This window comes from Haliotis cracherodii, unplaced genomic scaffold (assembly GCF_022045235.1).
Source record: "Haliotis cracherodii isolate W230 unplaced genomic scaffold, xgHalCrac1.p SCAF_7, whole genome shotgun sequence".
In the NCBI taxonomy this organism is placed as follows: Eukaryota; Metazoa; Mollusca; class Gastropoda; order Lepetellida; family Haliotidae; genus Haliotis; species Haliotis cracherodii.
The window spans coordinates 32,371,832-32,388,154 of record NW_027266330.1 but is presented as its reverse complement, the minus strand read 5'-3'; the positions used below and the strand labels follow the sequence as shown (position 1 = coordinate 32,388,154).

Genomic DNA, 16,323 nt, shown 5'->3' with positions numbered 1-16,323 from the left:
GTAGTTCTTCAGCAACCAATGCTTGTCATAAAAGACGACTATGCTTGTAAGAGGCGACTAACGGGATCCAGTGATCAGACTCGCTGACCTAGTTGAAGCATGTCATCGTGTCCAATTTGCTCGGATCGATGCTCACTGGATTGTCTGATCCAGACTTGATTATTTACAGACCGCAATCATATAGATGGAATATTGCTGAGTGCTGCGTTTAACAAGAAACAAACAAATATTATATTTTTGTGCATTCAGCCGAAAACATGATGTAATCGGAAGGTAAAATGATATGCACAGATTGAAACCATTTACAGATAATGTTACCCATTTCTGAATAACTACAGTTTATATTTTCTGGATTGTTTAAGTGACAATTGCATGTAAAGTTACCCGAGAAATATGTCCATCTACTATGACTGAGCAGATCCTGAAAATGAATCAAGTTAACTCAAATATTTCCTCAAAAGAAGATCTCTATTGGGAAAAGACTCACGAAGATCCGGGATAGAATAGGTCTTCAGCAACCCATGCTTGCCTTAAAAGGCGACTATGCTTGTCAAAAAGCCGACTAATGGGATCGGGTTGTCAGGCTCGCTGATTTGGATGATCCATGTCATTGATCCCAATTTCCTGGATTGATGCTCATGATATTAATGACTGGATTGGATGGTCCAGACTCGATTATTTACAGACCGCCGTCATATAGCTGGAATATTGCTGAGTGTGGCGTTAAACAACAAACCAATGAGATGTGGTCATGGCAATGAAATGCTCGTACTGACACCAATCGGTGCTACCACAGCCCCGACAACTGAACACCTCGCCCCTCACTCTTCGTGCTCGGGTTCAAACATAACCTTAACCATAGTCCACAGCACATTATCTCATAAACTTACGTGGAATGGTTGTTATTGCTGTTGCTAGAGTAAGGTTGGTTGGTTTGTTGTTTTACGCCACACTCTGTATGACGACGGTCTGTAATTAATCTAGTCTGGACCAGACAATCATCAGACATGCATCACCCAAGTCAGCGAGCCTGACCACCCGATCCCATTAGTCGCTTTTTACAACAAGAATAACAAGAACAACAAACAAAACAAATCTATTTGGAAATACATTTCAGAAGCGCCTGAATTTACAACTTAAACATAGTCGGTGGACTTTACCATAATCGACTGCATATTAATTCATACCACTTACGTTGAAGGGTCGTTGTTGCTAAGGTCGTTGTTGCTAAGGTCGTTGTTGTTGCTAAAGTAAGGGCATCTGAAACAGTACAATTGATGACATGAAAATACAGCTTTTTTTAAGAAATAAAAATTGCTCCATCCCCACGTACAGTATGATATGAATTGTTTTACCATGTACTATCACAGTTATAGCACGAGTGAAATTCCGCCCGAATGCTTTGACGTTATAATAGCTCAGGGCAAAACTATTCTTTATTACAATATACAAGGGGGTACAGCAAACTTGATTACTGTTCTAACGTGCTGAAATTAAGACTTTCCTTCCGTTTTATTACAGATGGGTTTAAAAAGAATCCTGTAATGAGCGGTGCCCTAAAATCCACAAACGGGGCTAACTGATGGGCTGATCCATATAATTGCCTGCACCCTTACTTCAGGAGGAATATTTACGTTACAAACACAACACAACACAACACCACTAAAATGGGTTGTTTATTATTGAAATAGGTCCAACTTCATTATCCATTCTATGAGTGGTTACCCATAAACCCATGAAGCAATAAGACTTTTTTTTAAATTTAAGATTTTATATTAATTTGCTCCAATTTTGTCACGTGACTCCAACTACTTGGTAGTGTAAGGGTATCTGAAACAGTAAAATTGATGTCATAAAAATACACCTATATTGTTAAATAATGGTTTACAATTAAAGGTATTTCTAATTGCTTACATTGAGCCAATCAAACTTGCATATTAGGCCCAAAACCTGTTCACAATAAATATGCATAAAGGGTGCTTATATATAGATGATTTCTGTCAGATGGAATGCAGTTTCCTGAAGTCGTTGTTTGTGAGTGTACAATGTGTGAAGCCCATTTCTGGTGTCCTCCGCCGTGATATTGCTTGAATATTGCTAAAAGCGGCGTAATACCATACTCACTCACTCACTCACTCACTCACTTACTAAAAGTGTTTAAGCTTTTGAAAGGCATTTAGAAGTGATACACATGAAGAAGATGTCAACTTCTTAATTATGAGGAACACAACGTTTTGGACTATATGCTTGCTCCTTTATGAGGGGAATGCTATGAGGCAGAGAGCATATATATATGTACATGTAAGAACAACAAAAGTAAAAACATAACAAAAGGTGGAAACTTAACAAGGGAAGCCAACATTTAAGCCAACACAATCTGTTCACAATTTCGACAGTGAATCATGGCAAAAGGTTCAGAAAATATCAAAACTTTGATTGGAAAAGTTCAGACGTTCCAAATATGAAAACATTTGTGAAAGACTAAGAACAGTAGATGCCTTGGGTAATTCATTTGGTTACCACCATTCATGCTACAAGAATTGTACTGCAATTCCCAAAGAACACATCTCAACTGAAACAAGCCAATCATGTCTCTTACGATCTCAGTCACACAGCAACATTATTCATACCAAAGGCATTTTTGGAAACACCTGCATATTTTGCAAACATTTGACCAAGAGGTTTGGCAAGGTCAGAGAGCATGTAGGTAAATGTGAGAGTTTTGAAGCAGAGGAGAATATAAAAAACGCAGCACACATTTTTGAGGACAGAAAGTTGCTTGCTGAAATTGGTGACATTGACTTCATTTCTAAAGAAGTAAAATATCATCACTGATGCAAACATCATGTTGATGTTACGTCAATCATTGTGTCATGGAGGAGGATCGGTTCGGGGGCGGCAGCGTTATGGTATGGGGTGGGATTACAGCAAGACAGAGGAACCGTTTTATAGTGGTAGAGGGAAATCTCAATGGACAGCACTACCGCGACGAAATCATCGGCCCTGTTGTTCTACCGTTTTTGCGTCGTCAAGGCCCAGGCATTGCCTTTCAACATGACAACGCCTGGCATCATTTGTTCAACTTGTTCTTGATTCTCTTCAACAAAACAATGTGAATGTCATCCCCTGGTCGGCTCGCTCCCCTGATCTCTCACCAATCGAGCACATGTGGGCTGAGATGGATCGGCGCCTTCGACGTCAACCATGTGTTCCATAGACACCCCAGGAACTTCAAAACATGCTTCAGCAGATATGAACAGATATCCCACAGGACTTTGTGTGATGCCTGGTCAATTCAATGAGACGAAGATGTGGTCCTTGAATAGCTACCAGAGGTGGACACACGCGCTATTGATTTGTAAATTGACATTTGGCATGTTCATGTTTTTTTATGAAATCACACATTTTCTGAAGCCAACATGGCAAATTAAACCATTTGAACACTTACAGGAGTCTTTTATCTGTTGCTAAAGGAAATTGTTTTAGATTTGGTAAAAAACATAACTTTGCATAAAATCTTATTCAATGTCACAGTATATGATGAAAACACTGACCTCTGTCAGGAAAGGGTACACTGCATGAAACTGCTTCCAAAATATTCCAATGGATGCTACTATGAGTGCTACATGTTTTCCACCCACTGACAAAACCAATAGTGCACCAAAGAAATCAACAAGAAATCGTTCATTTCAAGATGAGAAAAATGAACTAGAACCTTCGGGAAGAACCCTAAAGTGGGACAATTTCAATATGATATCCGTAGCCAGGATGATCCTAAAAAAATGCTATCAAGCTTGTGTACCGATGCCTTATGTATGATGGCATGTACATGGAATAATTCACAACTTGCAGAAGACAGTTTATCACAGCACCAAATAGAATATATGGAGAATCTGACACATTCCGCAACCCAGCTCAATATTGTTCTTGAGACATTATGGATATCCCATTGTGGATATCCCACAGCAATGTGGAGAACAATATACACTTGTATAAATTTGCTTTGGAGCGTTTCACAGATCCATGGCATACTTTGCTTGCCTGAGACACTTTATATAGATTGTTCATGGGGACTGTTCAGGAGTTATTGCCAGTGGCTCTTTGAAGGGCTTCATAAGTGGCAAACATATTAATAGGTGTAAACGCATACATCCTATTATGGCATTCTTCTTTTGGAAACTACATTTCCAAACATTTCTGATTCATAATTTGGATCTTGTTGACACAACATTGAAAGAGACTGTGACAAATCTTTCAGCCAGTCCATCTCCTGAAAATCAAAGCAAAGGAGGTGACTCAACTGCTGCACAAATATGCGATTTTCATGAATGAAACCAGATCAGGCAGCGTAGGGAAAACAGCCCAATACCGGGTCATGTACATCGACATGTTGAACCTGTATTTATTGTTCAGCAGTGCATGCAGGACTAATGATCTCAGTCTATTCACATATTGTCTTAGGAAAATGTGCATTTTTTGTGGCCAGTGGACACAACTATGCACAATGGATGGCCAGGTATCATCTGAATCTCTTGAATATAGATGTCACCCATCCAGGTGCAAGAAAGATGCTTGAAAACGGAGGGCTGTAAAATCAAGAACATCAAAAGAGTTTTCCCGTGTTCCAGTTAACATCGGGTAGGCGCAGACTGTCAATGCTGATGTTGCCTCAAGGCTCACCGGGGCGGTCGGGTAGCCTAGTGGTTAAAGCGTTCGCTCGTCATGCCAAAAACGGTTTCGATTCCGGACATGGGTACAATGTGTGAAGCCCATTTCTGGTGTCCCCCGCCCTCATATTGCTGGAATATTGCTAAAAGCAGCGTAAAATCATACTCACTTACTCACTCATTTCACGTAAGGTTATCTTCTTTCACCCAATCAGAGTCTGCAAGAAATGAATGATCACTCGATCAATGAGAAGTTCAGTTGTTGGATATTTATTGAGGATGACTGGACTGCAACCAAAGGAGGATGTCTCAAAAGAATGCAAAGCCTCCAGAATACAGCGAGATCAGCATGACGTACGTCAAGTAACAAATGGTATTGAAAGCCTTTCAAGAAGAAAACATTGATTCTCAGCTGTCCTGTATCAACACAGGGAAAGCTGTCTCACCTCCAATCGCACAAGATCTTCACTCTAGTGTCTAGAAAAAGGTCAGGAATAGGACAATAACTATCAGGGACGGTTGTTTCATTGATCCAAGCCATTTTGAGAAACCACTTCCATGACAAAAGATCAAGAACTTTGCTGATGGGGCTCTGAAATTAAAAATCCACTCAAAAGACAAAATACGAGAACTGTAATGCTCTCCTGACCTGTTTGGCCGGCTGCTATTCTTGGCCTCATCAACTAGCACGGATTTGAAAGAAGTTTTCAAGTATCCGTTGACACCAGTTCCACTTTGTGTAGGTCAGATAGATAGGTCTATTAACAAGACTGACAAATCAAAGTTATCCAAGTTACTTGAAAGCAACATTGAATCATACTCATCACCTGACAGAGTTGATGTGATAATTATCGATGGGATGCACCTTGTTCAGTCTCCGACAATCCCCCCTCTCCTGTAAAAGGATATTGCCAGACTTGTACTTAGTATTCTGTGTAGAAATGCTCCACGCATTGAATTTATGTGTGACACATAGTCAAGCCCATCAATCAAGGACATTGAAAGACAGATGCGTGATGAAACTGTTATGGAAACAGTTGTAACTGGATCGCTACAAACAAGACCTAAGGTATTCCATCAGGCTTTAAGATATCCATCCTTTAAAACATCATTCCTTAAATTTCTTGCCAGGGAATAACTACAGTTCTATCCTAGGTGTTGCCATTGAAAACATTTGTTATGTGTATACAGCAAGTGGTGGAAACATTGTTAGAGCTGTAGTACCTCATCTAGCTTCCTCACATGAAGAAGCTGACACCAGAATTATCTTCCATCTGTGTAATGTCTGTGATCATGAAGATCTTGACTCTCCAAACATATCTGTGAGGGAATCAGATACAGATGTACTTGTTTTGTTGCTTCATCACGTAAAACACCTGAAAGGGGGACATGTCTGGATGGATACAGGGAACAGCAGCAACAAAACAAGACGCTACATCGACATCAATGCAGTTGCTTCTGTAGTTGGTGAAGACATGTGTCAGGTACATCCGTCTGTACACGCTTTCACAGGGTGCGACTGTACAGCTGCATTCATCAGAAAGGGAAAGTGTCGACCCTTGCAAATAGTCCAGTCATCAGAAGCCTTGAAGTCAACATTTAAATGTGTGGGGTTGTCACAGATACTATCACAAAACATTGTTTCTGGAATTGAGAAGTTTGTGTGCGCCTTATAAATGACATTCGATTTAGTATTTTAAAACAGATGAATGCTCCTTCAACTAATTATGCTCCACTTCACAGGATTCGAGGGTGTGACCCATGTGTGTTTCCACCATCCTAGAGATCATTGGTTGAGAAGATCAAACGAACAAACTTTGTGTCAAGTGTTTGGTGAAATGCTCACACGCCAACTCCTGTTAAATATGCACCAGAAGGACATGTCTAGAAGCTAGTAGATGGAGCATGCCAAGCCACATCACAAAGGAACTGACAACCATCCCTGATGATTTAGACGTAGATGATGCTGATGCAAGCATGAGTCACATTTCAGACAGTGGAAGTGACACAGACACAGATGAAGAAGATTTGTCTGGTAGATTTGTCATGTCTTGAAGATGTGAGATGGACATACACTTAGCTGTACATAAATAGCTTAAATAACAATACGTGTCATACTAAACAAGATCATGACTCTTACTACAGGCAACAATTAAGTGGGTCAGTAACTGTTTGATTTATGGCTACTAGATATGCAAATTTGGATAGTTGAAATATATCTGAAATACATACGATCATGTGGTCATTTAAATTCATGAGAATAATTTCAAAACAAGATGCATATGAATTAATTATTATTGTTACATATATAACAAACATGTATTGTGTGGGTCAAATAAGATATGGAACTTCTTATGCAGATATCCTCATTGCAAGTGCTATAACGTACACCAAAGGATAATAATTGTAAATTGAAGCTGCTGTAAAACACCTCTTTGGATTGAAATTTGGTGAGAAATGTTTTTGTGCCCTCCTTATAGATTCTAACCAATATCTGGTTTAACTGATGACCAATTAACTAATACATTTTATCCCAGGTGCTTTTATTTTCCTTAAAATGTATCAAAATGACAACTTTTATGAAAACCATTGCCAAGAGTTATCTCCCTTGTGTCAACGTTTAACATATGACTCCGGTCACAAATTTCGTAATAACCTTTTAATTACTTTTAATTGAATAGTACAAAGTGATTTTCTTAATTTCAACACATTTCTTTTACAGAAAATACAATGTTGCTTTTTAATGTGAGGAAGGAAAAAGAACGAAATTGATTATTTTTGCACTTAGTTATGCCAAACAAGTATTATTGCACCGGAAATATATCTGAACGCTTAAATTTTGTGTATGACTGAGTAGGTTGTTGTATTCTCTTTATTTTGACACCCAATTTTAAAAGAAAAACTATGATGAAAACATCCATTTACTTGCCAGAGGTATAATACATAAAAAAATGCTGAGTCATGACTTCGGCGCCCCCTAGTGTGAAAATGGACCATCAGATTTTTGTAAGACAAACATTTTTGGAAAATTCAGCCATTTTTGTCTTCGAAACAAGCATTAACTTGTATGGACCTCTTGTGTGAAATAAATCACTCCCATCTCTTGGACTAGTACACACATGGTACCCTGACACAATTGTCCTCGTTATACTTATAGCAAACAATCGTACTGATATCATTCACTCAAGTAAAAGGTACTATGGTAAAATGTATTAGGTTAAATCACATAATAGATTAACTTCTAATTATACCAAGGAGTATCATCAAACGTTAACTCCAAGGACATCCGAAACAAAGATTCATACACTATTTTTTACAATTCACTTCTCTTGGAGTGAAAAACACATTTGATAACTTGCTAACAGCGTATCCTCAGGATTCACAATATGACCAACATGATTTACTTATATCGAAGCTCTGTGACAGATTTCAAAATCACTGTATGATGGCAAACAGTATTTGTAAGTTTCCAAAATTACTTCCATGCCAGATGAAAACACTGAGGAGCTGGTATTCACAAATACCCTTCATGTTTGTGTAGACCATTTCGTTTTCCACTATAATTATACACATTTCCTTGATCGCAGGATCATAAAAATAAATTTAACACTCTGGAAAGAATGCCACTGTTTCAAGGTCAAAAGAGGTCAGACTACTTACCGACACAGCACACCTGACCACTTGGACACTGGCGAGCAGCGATAATTCCTGCGGGGTTACAGTTACTATTGGCAACACATGCGATCCCGGCAAAATTGCAGGCTGAAAAAAACTTTCATCAAAGTATTCGGGAGGTAAGTAAAACAGGTATCTGTGAAAACCAATGTTAAGCACATTGGGAAATTATTTACTGATAATGATAAAACACTTATTGACTTCATTTTACTGGATTGATTGAACTGCAATTTTATGTTACAAATATGTTGATCTGAGGATCCGACCACTTGATCTAATTTGCAGGGATAAGGGGTTTGCGAGGTTATTGGGATTTTATTGAAAAACATAAAATGTCCCGACCAAAAATATACTTTGGCTTGTAGTTTAATCAAAAATAATAGCTGGCTTTGCAGCTGTAGCAGAAAAATATATCTGGTCTCAATAAAAAAATCCCAGTCACCCCCCTCCCCCATGGTCGGTCCCAGAAGATGAATCAAGTCAAGTTATTTTTTTATTTAAGTTATTTACTTGAAGGACGAATTCAGAAGGGCTTACGTGGCATGGTCGTTGTTGGTATAATAAAGGGATCTGAAACAGTGCAATGGATGTTAGGATAATACAGCTCCATTCTTCAATGAGGACTTATATTTTGAAGATACTGTTGTTGTTTACGTTGTAATACATCTTTCTTATACACTCTTAAACATTGACTCCAGAAGCATATATTCCCCCTGAAAGAAAAGCATCTCTACATTAAAGTGAGTTAATATTTATAGTCACGTCAGCAATATTTCAGCCATATACTAACTATATCAAATCATACAAGACATACATTTAAAATATAAACCTGTCCACAAAGGACAGTAAAATAACAAGATTACCAAAGATATAGGTGTAAAACTAGTAAATTACAATTAAACTTAAATATTTATAACAATACAAAATATATAAAAAATAAAAATATAAAAGTGGGCAATGTATCACCAGCAACCCATACTGGGGACCACGGGGACTTACAGTACCGTATGCTTGACAGTGATTCTCTCATCACAGAGGATACAAAGAGGAAGATCCTCACCTTTCAATGAATACTCGTGAGTGTATTGAGAATGGCCAACACGACATCGTCTTTTAGTGACCTCTTCAAATGTGGACTGACAGCCCAAGTAAGTGTAACCCATAGTTGGTTTAATTTCATGTAACTTATTGATAACTACTTGGGTGTCCAAAGTCTTTTGCATTAGTTCTCTGATATAATATCTAATAGCAGGCTTACAATCAATATATGGAATTAGAAGTGGCGTCACAGATTTCTTGAGCGCTGCCTTTGCAGCAGCATCGGCCGTTGTGTTACCAATAGAACCAACATTGCCGGGTAACCAACAAAAGATGAGTAGCAGATCATTTTGTTGATTTCAAAAATAAGTGAATGGTCACAGGAAATATTTTTAATGGCCCGTAGACAGGAAAGGGAATCAGAAAATATGATGAACTGTTTATGTTTAGAATGTGTATGTATATATTGGAGAGCTGTTAAAAAAATGCCTTTGATGATTCTGCTGTAAAATTGAGCTGGCGTATGGTATTCTTGATGATATGGTGAAAGTGGCACTGTGACAGTGATACTAGCAACTGCACAACCGTCTTCATAAAAGATTTGTAAGCGTTATAGGTGCCTCTTAATTCATTATATTCTTGCTGATAAAGTAACTGATTTGTACCTGATTTATTTAGGTTGGTTAACGTCAGAGTTTATAAACTGCCACGGAGGAGAAGACAAAATCTGAGAGGGAGATATAACTGTAAGGTTAATGTTAGCATCAGAAATGGCTTTATTCTTATTCCAAGTGCTGTTTTGGGGTCATACAAATCCTCATACGAAGGGTGAAAAACACATTCATATGCAGGATTAGATGGTTTGGAATAAAGTTTTGCAACATATTGCAATACTAATTTTAAGCGACGGTGTTTAGGGGATGGCTCGTCAACCTCAACATACAGACAATTAATGGGAGAAGTTCATAAGGCAAAACCTCAGACCTTGATGATGAATGATATCCAGTATTTATAAATTACTTTTGCAGGCTCCACCATACACGATGGAGCCATAATCTCTATTAGAGAGAATCAGTGATCAGTGCAGGCGGAGTAGAGTTTTCTTATCCCCACCCCACTATGTTTGATGTGAGGTAAAAATGTCAAATGACTGATACCCGAGTCCTTTGCTTCACTTAATAGTGAATCCTTAATAGGATTGGTTTTGGTTTGGTTTGGTTTGTTGTTTAACGCCGCAGTCAGCAATATTCAAGATATATAGTCAGCAATATTCAAGATATATGACGGCTGTCTGTAAATAATCAGTGATTAATATCATGAGCATCGATCCACGCAATTGGGATCGATGACATGCATCAACCAAGTCAGCGATTCTGACCACCCGATCCCGTTAGTTGCCTTTTACGACAAGCCTAGTCACCTTTTACAGCAAGCATGGGTTGCTGAAGACCTATTCTACCCCGGAATCTTCACGGGTCTTAATAGTATTGACATCCAAAACTAATTCTGGGTCTCTATGAGGCTTGCATTTCATACAAAGGTGAATACAATTTGTTTTTGATTTCGAAAATTTAAAACCGTTTTCTAAAGACCATTTAATTATTTTAGCTAGACATCATTGCATGTCTTTTGATAGTGTGCACATTCCCAAATGACAAGATAAGTTAAGATCATCCACAAAAAGTGATCCATCAAGTGAATTTTTTAAAACTATATATTTTAATACAAAACAAAGTGACAGACATAATATTGCTTTGTGGGACACTAAATATAATGATCACACAGGGTAGAACCCATGCACATACCAGTTAAGGCAAACGGCCTCGCAATCGTGTAAATCTTTTAAAATACTGTGCTTCCATGCAGTGGCATAAGCTTTTTCTAGATCGAAAAAGATAGACACTGCATGTTTATAATTGTATTCTCAACGAATGACTCTAATCGGTCAAATGGTCAGTGGTTGTGCGACTTTTACGAAAAACACATTGAATACTTGTTATTAAATTATTGGATTCTAAGTACCATGTCATGCTATTATTGACCATGCGTTCCAAGGTTTTGCAAACGCAGCTAGTCAATGAAATGGGTCTATTATTTAAGGGATAGTTATGATCCCGTTCCGTCAGTTTTGAGCTTATGAATGGAAAATATTTTGTTGTAGTTTTCCCCATTTTCTGATTTAAAACAAATGTTTTTCTTTTCCTGCTGCTATGGTATTTTTTAAATTTAGGTACATAGTTAGTCGAGGAAGATTGTGTTGCCAGAGTTTCTCCCAGTTTATAAGCTATATCCAAACTATCAGTAAGCAATTCATCCCCATGTTTAAGGTGGTTGATGCTGGATTTAGAACCCTTACATTTGATCTTTTGGATCATGTTCCATACTTTGGACATTGGCGTTCTTGAATTTATTTTTCTAACATAGTTCTGCTAAGTTTGGCCCTGATTTTGTTTAAATGTTCGTCTCGCTTTAGCATTTAAGATTTTATATTATACAGAAACAGTGTTCAGCTTGTTGCCTTGCCTTTCTAGCTTGTTAACAATCATTGGTAAACCATGGTTTACGGATGTGAGGATTTGCAGAGGACCTGGCAATAAAGGTATCAGATATTTTATTCAGTTCATCAGAAAAAAAAAACTTGTATTGGGTCAGATACGTCAGTAAACCTCTACATTAGAACCACTGATAGCTACTTATGGCAAAATATACAATAAACTGTCTATCATTAAACTTCTTGGTGCCTATGGTGAGTGAGTGAGTGAGTGAGATAAAATTTAATGTCGCATCGCCATTATTTCAGCCATATAGCAACGAGACCAAGTTAATATATTTACAATTTAGTTATTAACGCAATTTTTTTATTTAAAAACAAGTTGTGAAACATATTTGAGAATAATATATTTACAAACAATTTATGAGACATATTTGAGCATAACAATATTATATATACAGTTTTAAAACACAGGCTTTTGGCCACCAGTAACCAAAGCTAGGCCACCTCACTGAGGATCATGGGGACTTACAGTACCTCTGCTACCTGCATGATACCCCAGCAGTATTAACATCATCACTTCAGCCACTAGTGGTCATGAACAATACTGGCCAATAGTAAAAAATACTCAGCAATGAGTTGGCTCAAAAACACTGGTTGATGAAAGTTACATCGATTAGGTATTGTATTGTTGTTTAACGCCGCAATTGGGATCGATGACATGCATCAACCAAGTCAGCAAGCCTGACCACCCGATCCCGTTAGTCGCCTTTAACGACAAGCCTAGTCACACTTCAATTATGATAGGATTACTTGTCACACAGGGGGACGATAATTTTACTATACTTTAACCCCCTGGACAGAGCCTTCCACAAAGTGAGTGAGTGAGTGAAATTTAACGTCACATCGGCAATATTTCAGCCATATCATGACGAAACAGTTATGATTTAATTTAAAAGCTGTCAACGACGGACAGTAAGATTTGAGTATCACAGTTTCGATTTTAAAACTATTTGAGAACAGTTAAAAGAATACATTTTCAATCAACAATACAATATAAAAAAGGGCTAAACTTAAACAGTTAAATTTCTTTTTAAAAAAACTATAATTAAATTAGAATTGATTCTATTATAAATATCCTTAATTGATGATGATTTGAAATATTTATCCCTTGTGATGGAAAAATCAACACAGTCAAGCAGGATATGCTTGACATTGATACTTTCATCACAAAGGATACAAAATGGAGGAGTGAGTGAGTGAGTTTAAGCTTTACGTCACATCGGCAATATTTCAGCCATATCGTGACGAGAAATTTCATTTATTAATACATATGTTTGAACTAAATTAAAACCTGTCATCGATGGACAGTAAAATTACTAGAAAATCACAGATTAATATTTAAAACTAGCATACAACTACAAAAGATATCACTATATATAACGGTTCAATATAAAAAAGGGCTATAGATCGCCAGCAGCTGAAGGTAGATCACCATGACAGGGTCTATGGGGACTTACAGTACTTTGGCTACCTGCATGGACCCCAGGCGGATTTACATCATCCCTTCTGCTGCTGGTAATGGTATGCAATTTTCGCCAACCGTTAAAAGAAACAAATAAACTACGTTTTAAAACCGAGGTAAGAATAAATGTATTTTGAATGATGTGGTCTTACATATCCTCACAGGGAGACAATACTTTTACGCTACTTCAACCCCCTTTGAAGATATAGCCACTGACAATCTAAGTTACAAATTATACATTACCAATATAAAATATAGCTATGTACACAATTCCAAAATTTATCAAAAAGTTCAATTTCTTTTAAAAAACCTATGATTAAATGAGAATTGATTCTATTAAAAAGATCCTTAATTGATGACGATATGAAATATTTATCCCTTGTGATGGAAAAATCAACACAGTCAAGCATGACATGCTTGACGGTGATTCTTTCATCCAAAGGGATACAAAATGGAGGATCCTCACCTTTCAATAAATATTCGTTTGTATACCTGCTATGGCCAATACGACATCGTCGTATTATGACCTCTTCAAATCTGGACTGACAACCCAAGTAGGTGTAGCCAATAGTTGGTTTACGTTCATGTAATTTATTTATACCTACTTGAGTGTCCCACTATTTTTGCATTAGATCATGGATGCAAGATCTAACCACGAATTTATAATCGGTGTATGGGATCAGAAGTGGCGTCACAGATTTGTTGAGTGCTGCTTTGGCTGCAGCAGCATCCATTGTGTTACCAGTTATTCCAACATGGCTAACCAACAAAAGAATGGCCAGTAGCAAGATCGTTATGAAGTTCTATTATGTCACGTACAAGTGGATATTGATAGGAAATATTCTTAATGGCTTGAAGACCAGAAAGGAAATCAGAAGATATAATAAACTGTGTATGCTTAGATTGAGTATTTATATATTTGAGAGCTGTTAAGATTGCCTTTGATTCTGCTGTAAAAATCGAACTGTCATTTGGTAATCTGGATGATATGATTTTGGATCCAGCGACAGTGGCGCTGGCAACTGCGTCAACATCTTTGGATCCGTCTGTAAACATAGATTTGTAGGTATTGTAAAAGCTTCTTAATTCATTATATTCTTGTTGATAGATTAGTTGATTGGCTTCTTTAGTTTAGTTATGGTAAGATTCCCCTCTGGTTTTTCAAATTCACCGCGGAGAAGCTGAGTTTGGGCTGTATAGTCAAGCTTTATTAATGTCTGCTTGTTGTCTTATTCCAAGTGATGAAATAAGAGAAGATTTTGTTTTGTAGAGATTACTGTAAAGGGATTAAAAACACAGTCATACGCTGGATTGGAGTTATAAGAAGATATATTGTAGAGCTAATTTAATGAGACGGTGTTTAAGGGATTGTTCGTCAGCTTCCACATACAAACTATGAATAGGAGAAGTTCTGAAGGCTCCAAGGCAAAGCCTCAGGCCCTGATGATGAATAGTATCAAGTAATTTTAAATTGCCCTTATAAGCCCCACCATATATGATGGAGCCATAATAAAGTTTAGAGCAGATAAGTGTTCGATGTAGTTGGAGGAGGGTTTTCTTTTCCCCTCCTCACTTAGAATTTGAGACAACTTTTAATAAATCTAGGGCCTTCAAGCATATATATAATTCTGGATCTTTGTGGGGTTTATACTTTCTACAAAAATGAATACAGTTTGTTTTAGATTTGGAAAACTTGAAACCCTTTTCAAGAGACCATTTCTAGATTTTTTTTAAACATAGCTGCAGTTGCCTTTCAATAGTGTGCATGTGTTTGACACGACAAGAAATATTAAAATCATCTACAAAGAGCGATCCATCAATCGAATCATTTAAAACTTTAGACAAACTATTTATCTTAATACTAAACAATGTGACAGACAAGATCAGACAGGGTAGAACCCACGTGGACTTGAAATTGCCAGTCAGTTAAAAATTCGGATATGAATTGGGGCAAACAGCCTCGTAATCCAAAATCAGGTAAATCTTTTCAGATAACATGTTTCCATGTAGTGTCATATGCTTTTTCTAGATCGAAAAGGATAGATACTGCATGTTGTTTATTTATTATTGCATTTTTAGCAAATGATTTTAAGCAAGCCAAATGGTCGATGGTTCTACTGTTTTTCCTTTCCAGAGGACCAAAGGCGTTATGGACCTCTACTGGGACCTCTAAAGGAGAAGTGGCCTTTTTTCCCTGTTTGTAAGTTTAGCAATTTCTGGCTCTGGTTCTGTTTCAGGTGTTGGTTCAGGGGTCTGAGACTCAACATTTTTTTACAGTTTTTGTTTTAGAGGAGTCACAGCTGGTTTATGGAGTGAAGCAGTATGAAGTGGCTAAACAGACTTGACCCATGATCAGCTCAGTCTGGCAGTCGAAAGAGGCAGCAGTGACAGGAGGACGAGATACTTCAGTAGAGTAAGAGAGAGTAGAAGTTGTTTTGGTAAGACCCATAACCCTATTTTTAGCTTTGTGGTTTGATACAAAAGTCTTTAGTGTTGTCACTACCACTGGTGTATAGTATATACATCATGTGCACTCAAAGGAACCCACTCGTTCGATGGCAGATGACCAGATGATGGAAACATGAGTACGTACATACACCTGAAAGTGTCATAGCTTGTGCTGTCAGCCTGGGCTTAGACCCGTGAAGATCCGGGGTAGTATAGGTCTTCTGCAACCTGTGCTTGCCGTAAAAGGGGATTATGCTTGTCGTAAGAAGCGACTAACGAGAATGGGTGGTCAGACTCGCTGACTTGTTTGATGCATGTCGTATCCCAACTGCATAGATTGATGCTCATGATGTCAATCACTAGATTGTCTGGTCCAGACTCGAACATTTACAGACCGCCGTCATATAGCTGGAATATTTCTGAGTGCGGCGTTAAATAACAAACTAAAACCAAAGCCTGGGCTTAGTTCATGTGCCTCT

At 37.7% G+C, this 16,323-nt stretch overlaps 1 protein-coding gene across 1 annotated transcript in view; it reads right to left on the bottom strand.

Annotated features, from left to right (window-relative positions):
* LOC139448804 (uncharacterized) overlaps window positions 1-16,323 on the bottom strand; it is a 92,362-nt gene that overhangs the window by 56,930 nt on the left and 19,109 nt on the right. Inside the window, exons 3-6 of the mRNA XM_071230334.1 lie at window positions 8,880-8,912; window positions 8,328-8,429; window positions 1,813-1,830; window positions 1,195-1,227 (exon numbers count right to left, since the gene is read on the bottom strand). Of these exons, the coding sequence (XP_071086435.1) occupies window positions 1,195-1,227; window positions 1,813-1,830; window positions 8,328-8,429; window positions 8,880-8,912 (186 nt within the window). The remainder of the gene's footprint in view (window positions 1-1,194; window positions 1,228-1,812; window positions 1,831-8,327; window positions 8,430-8,879; window positions 8,913-16,323) is intronic.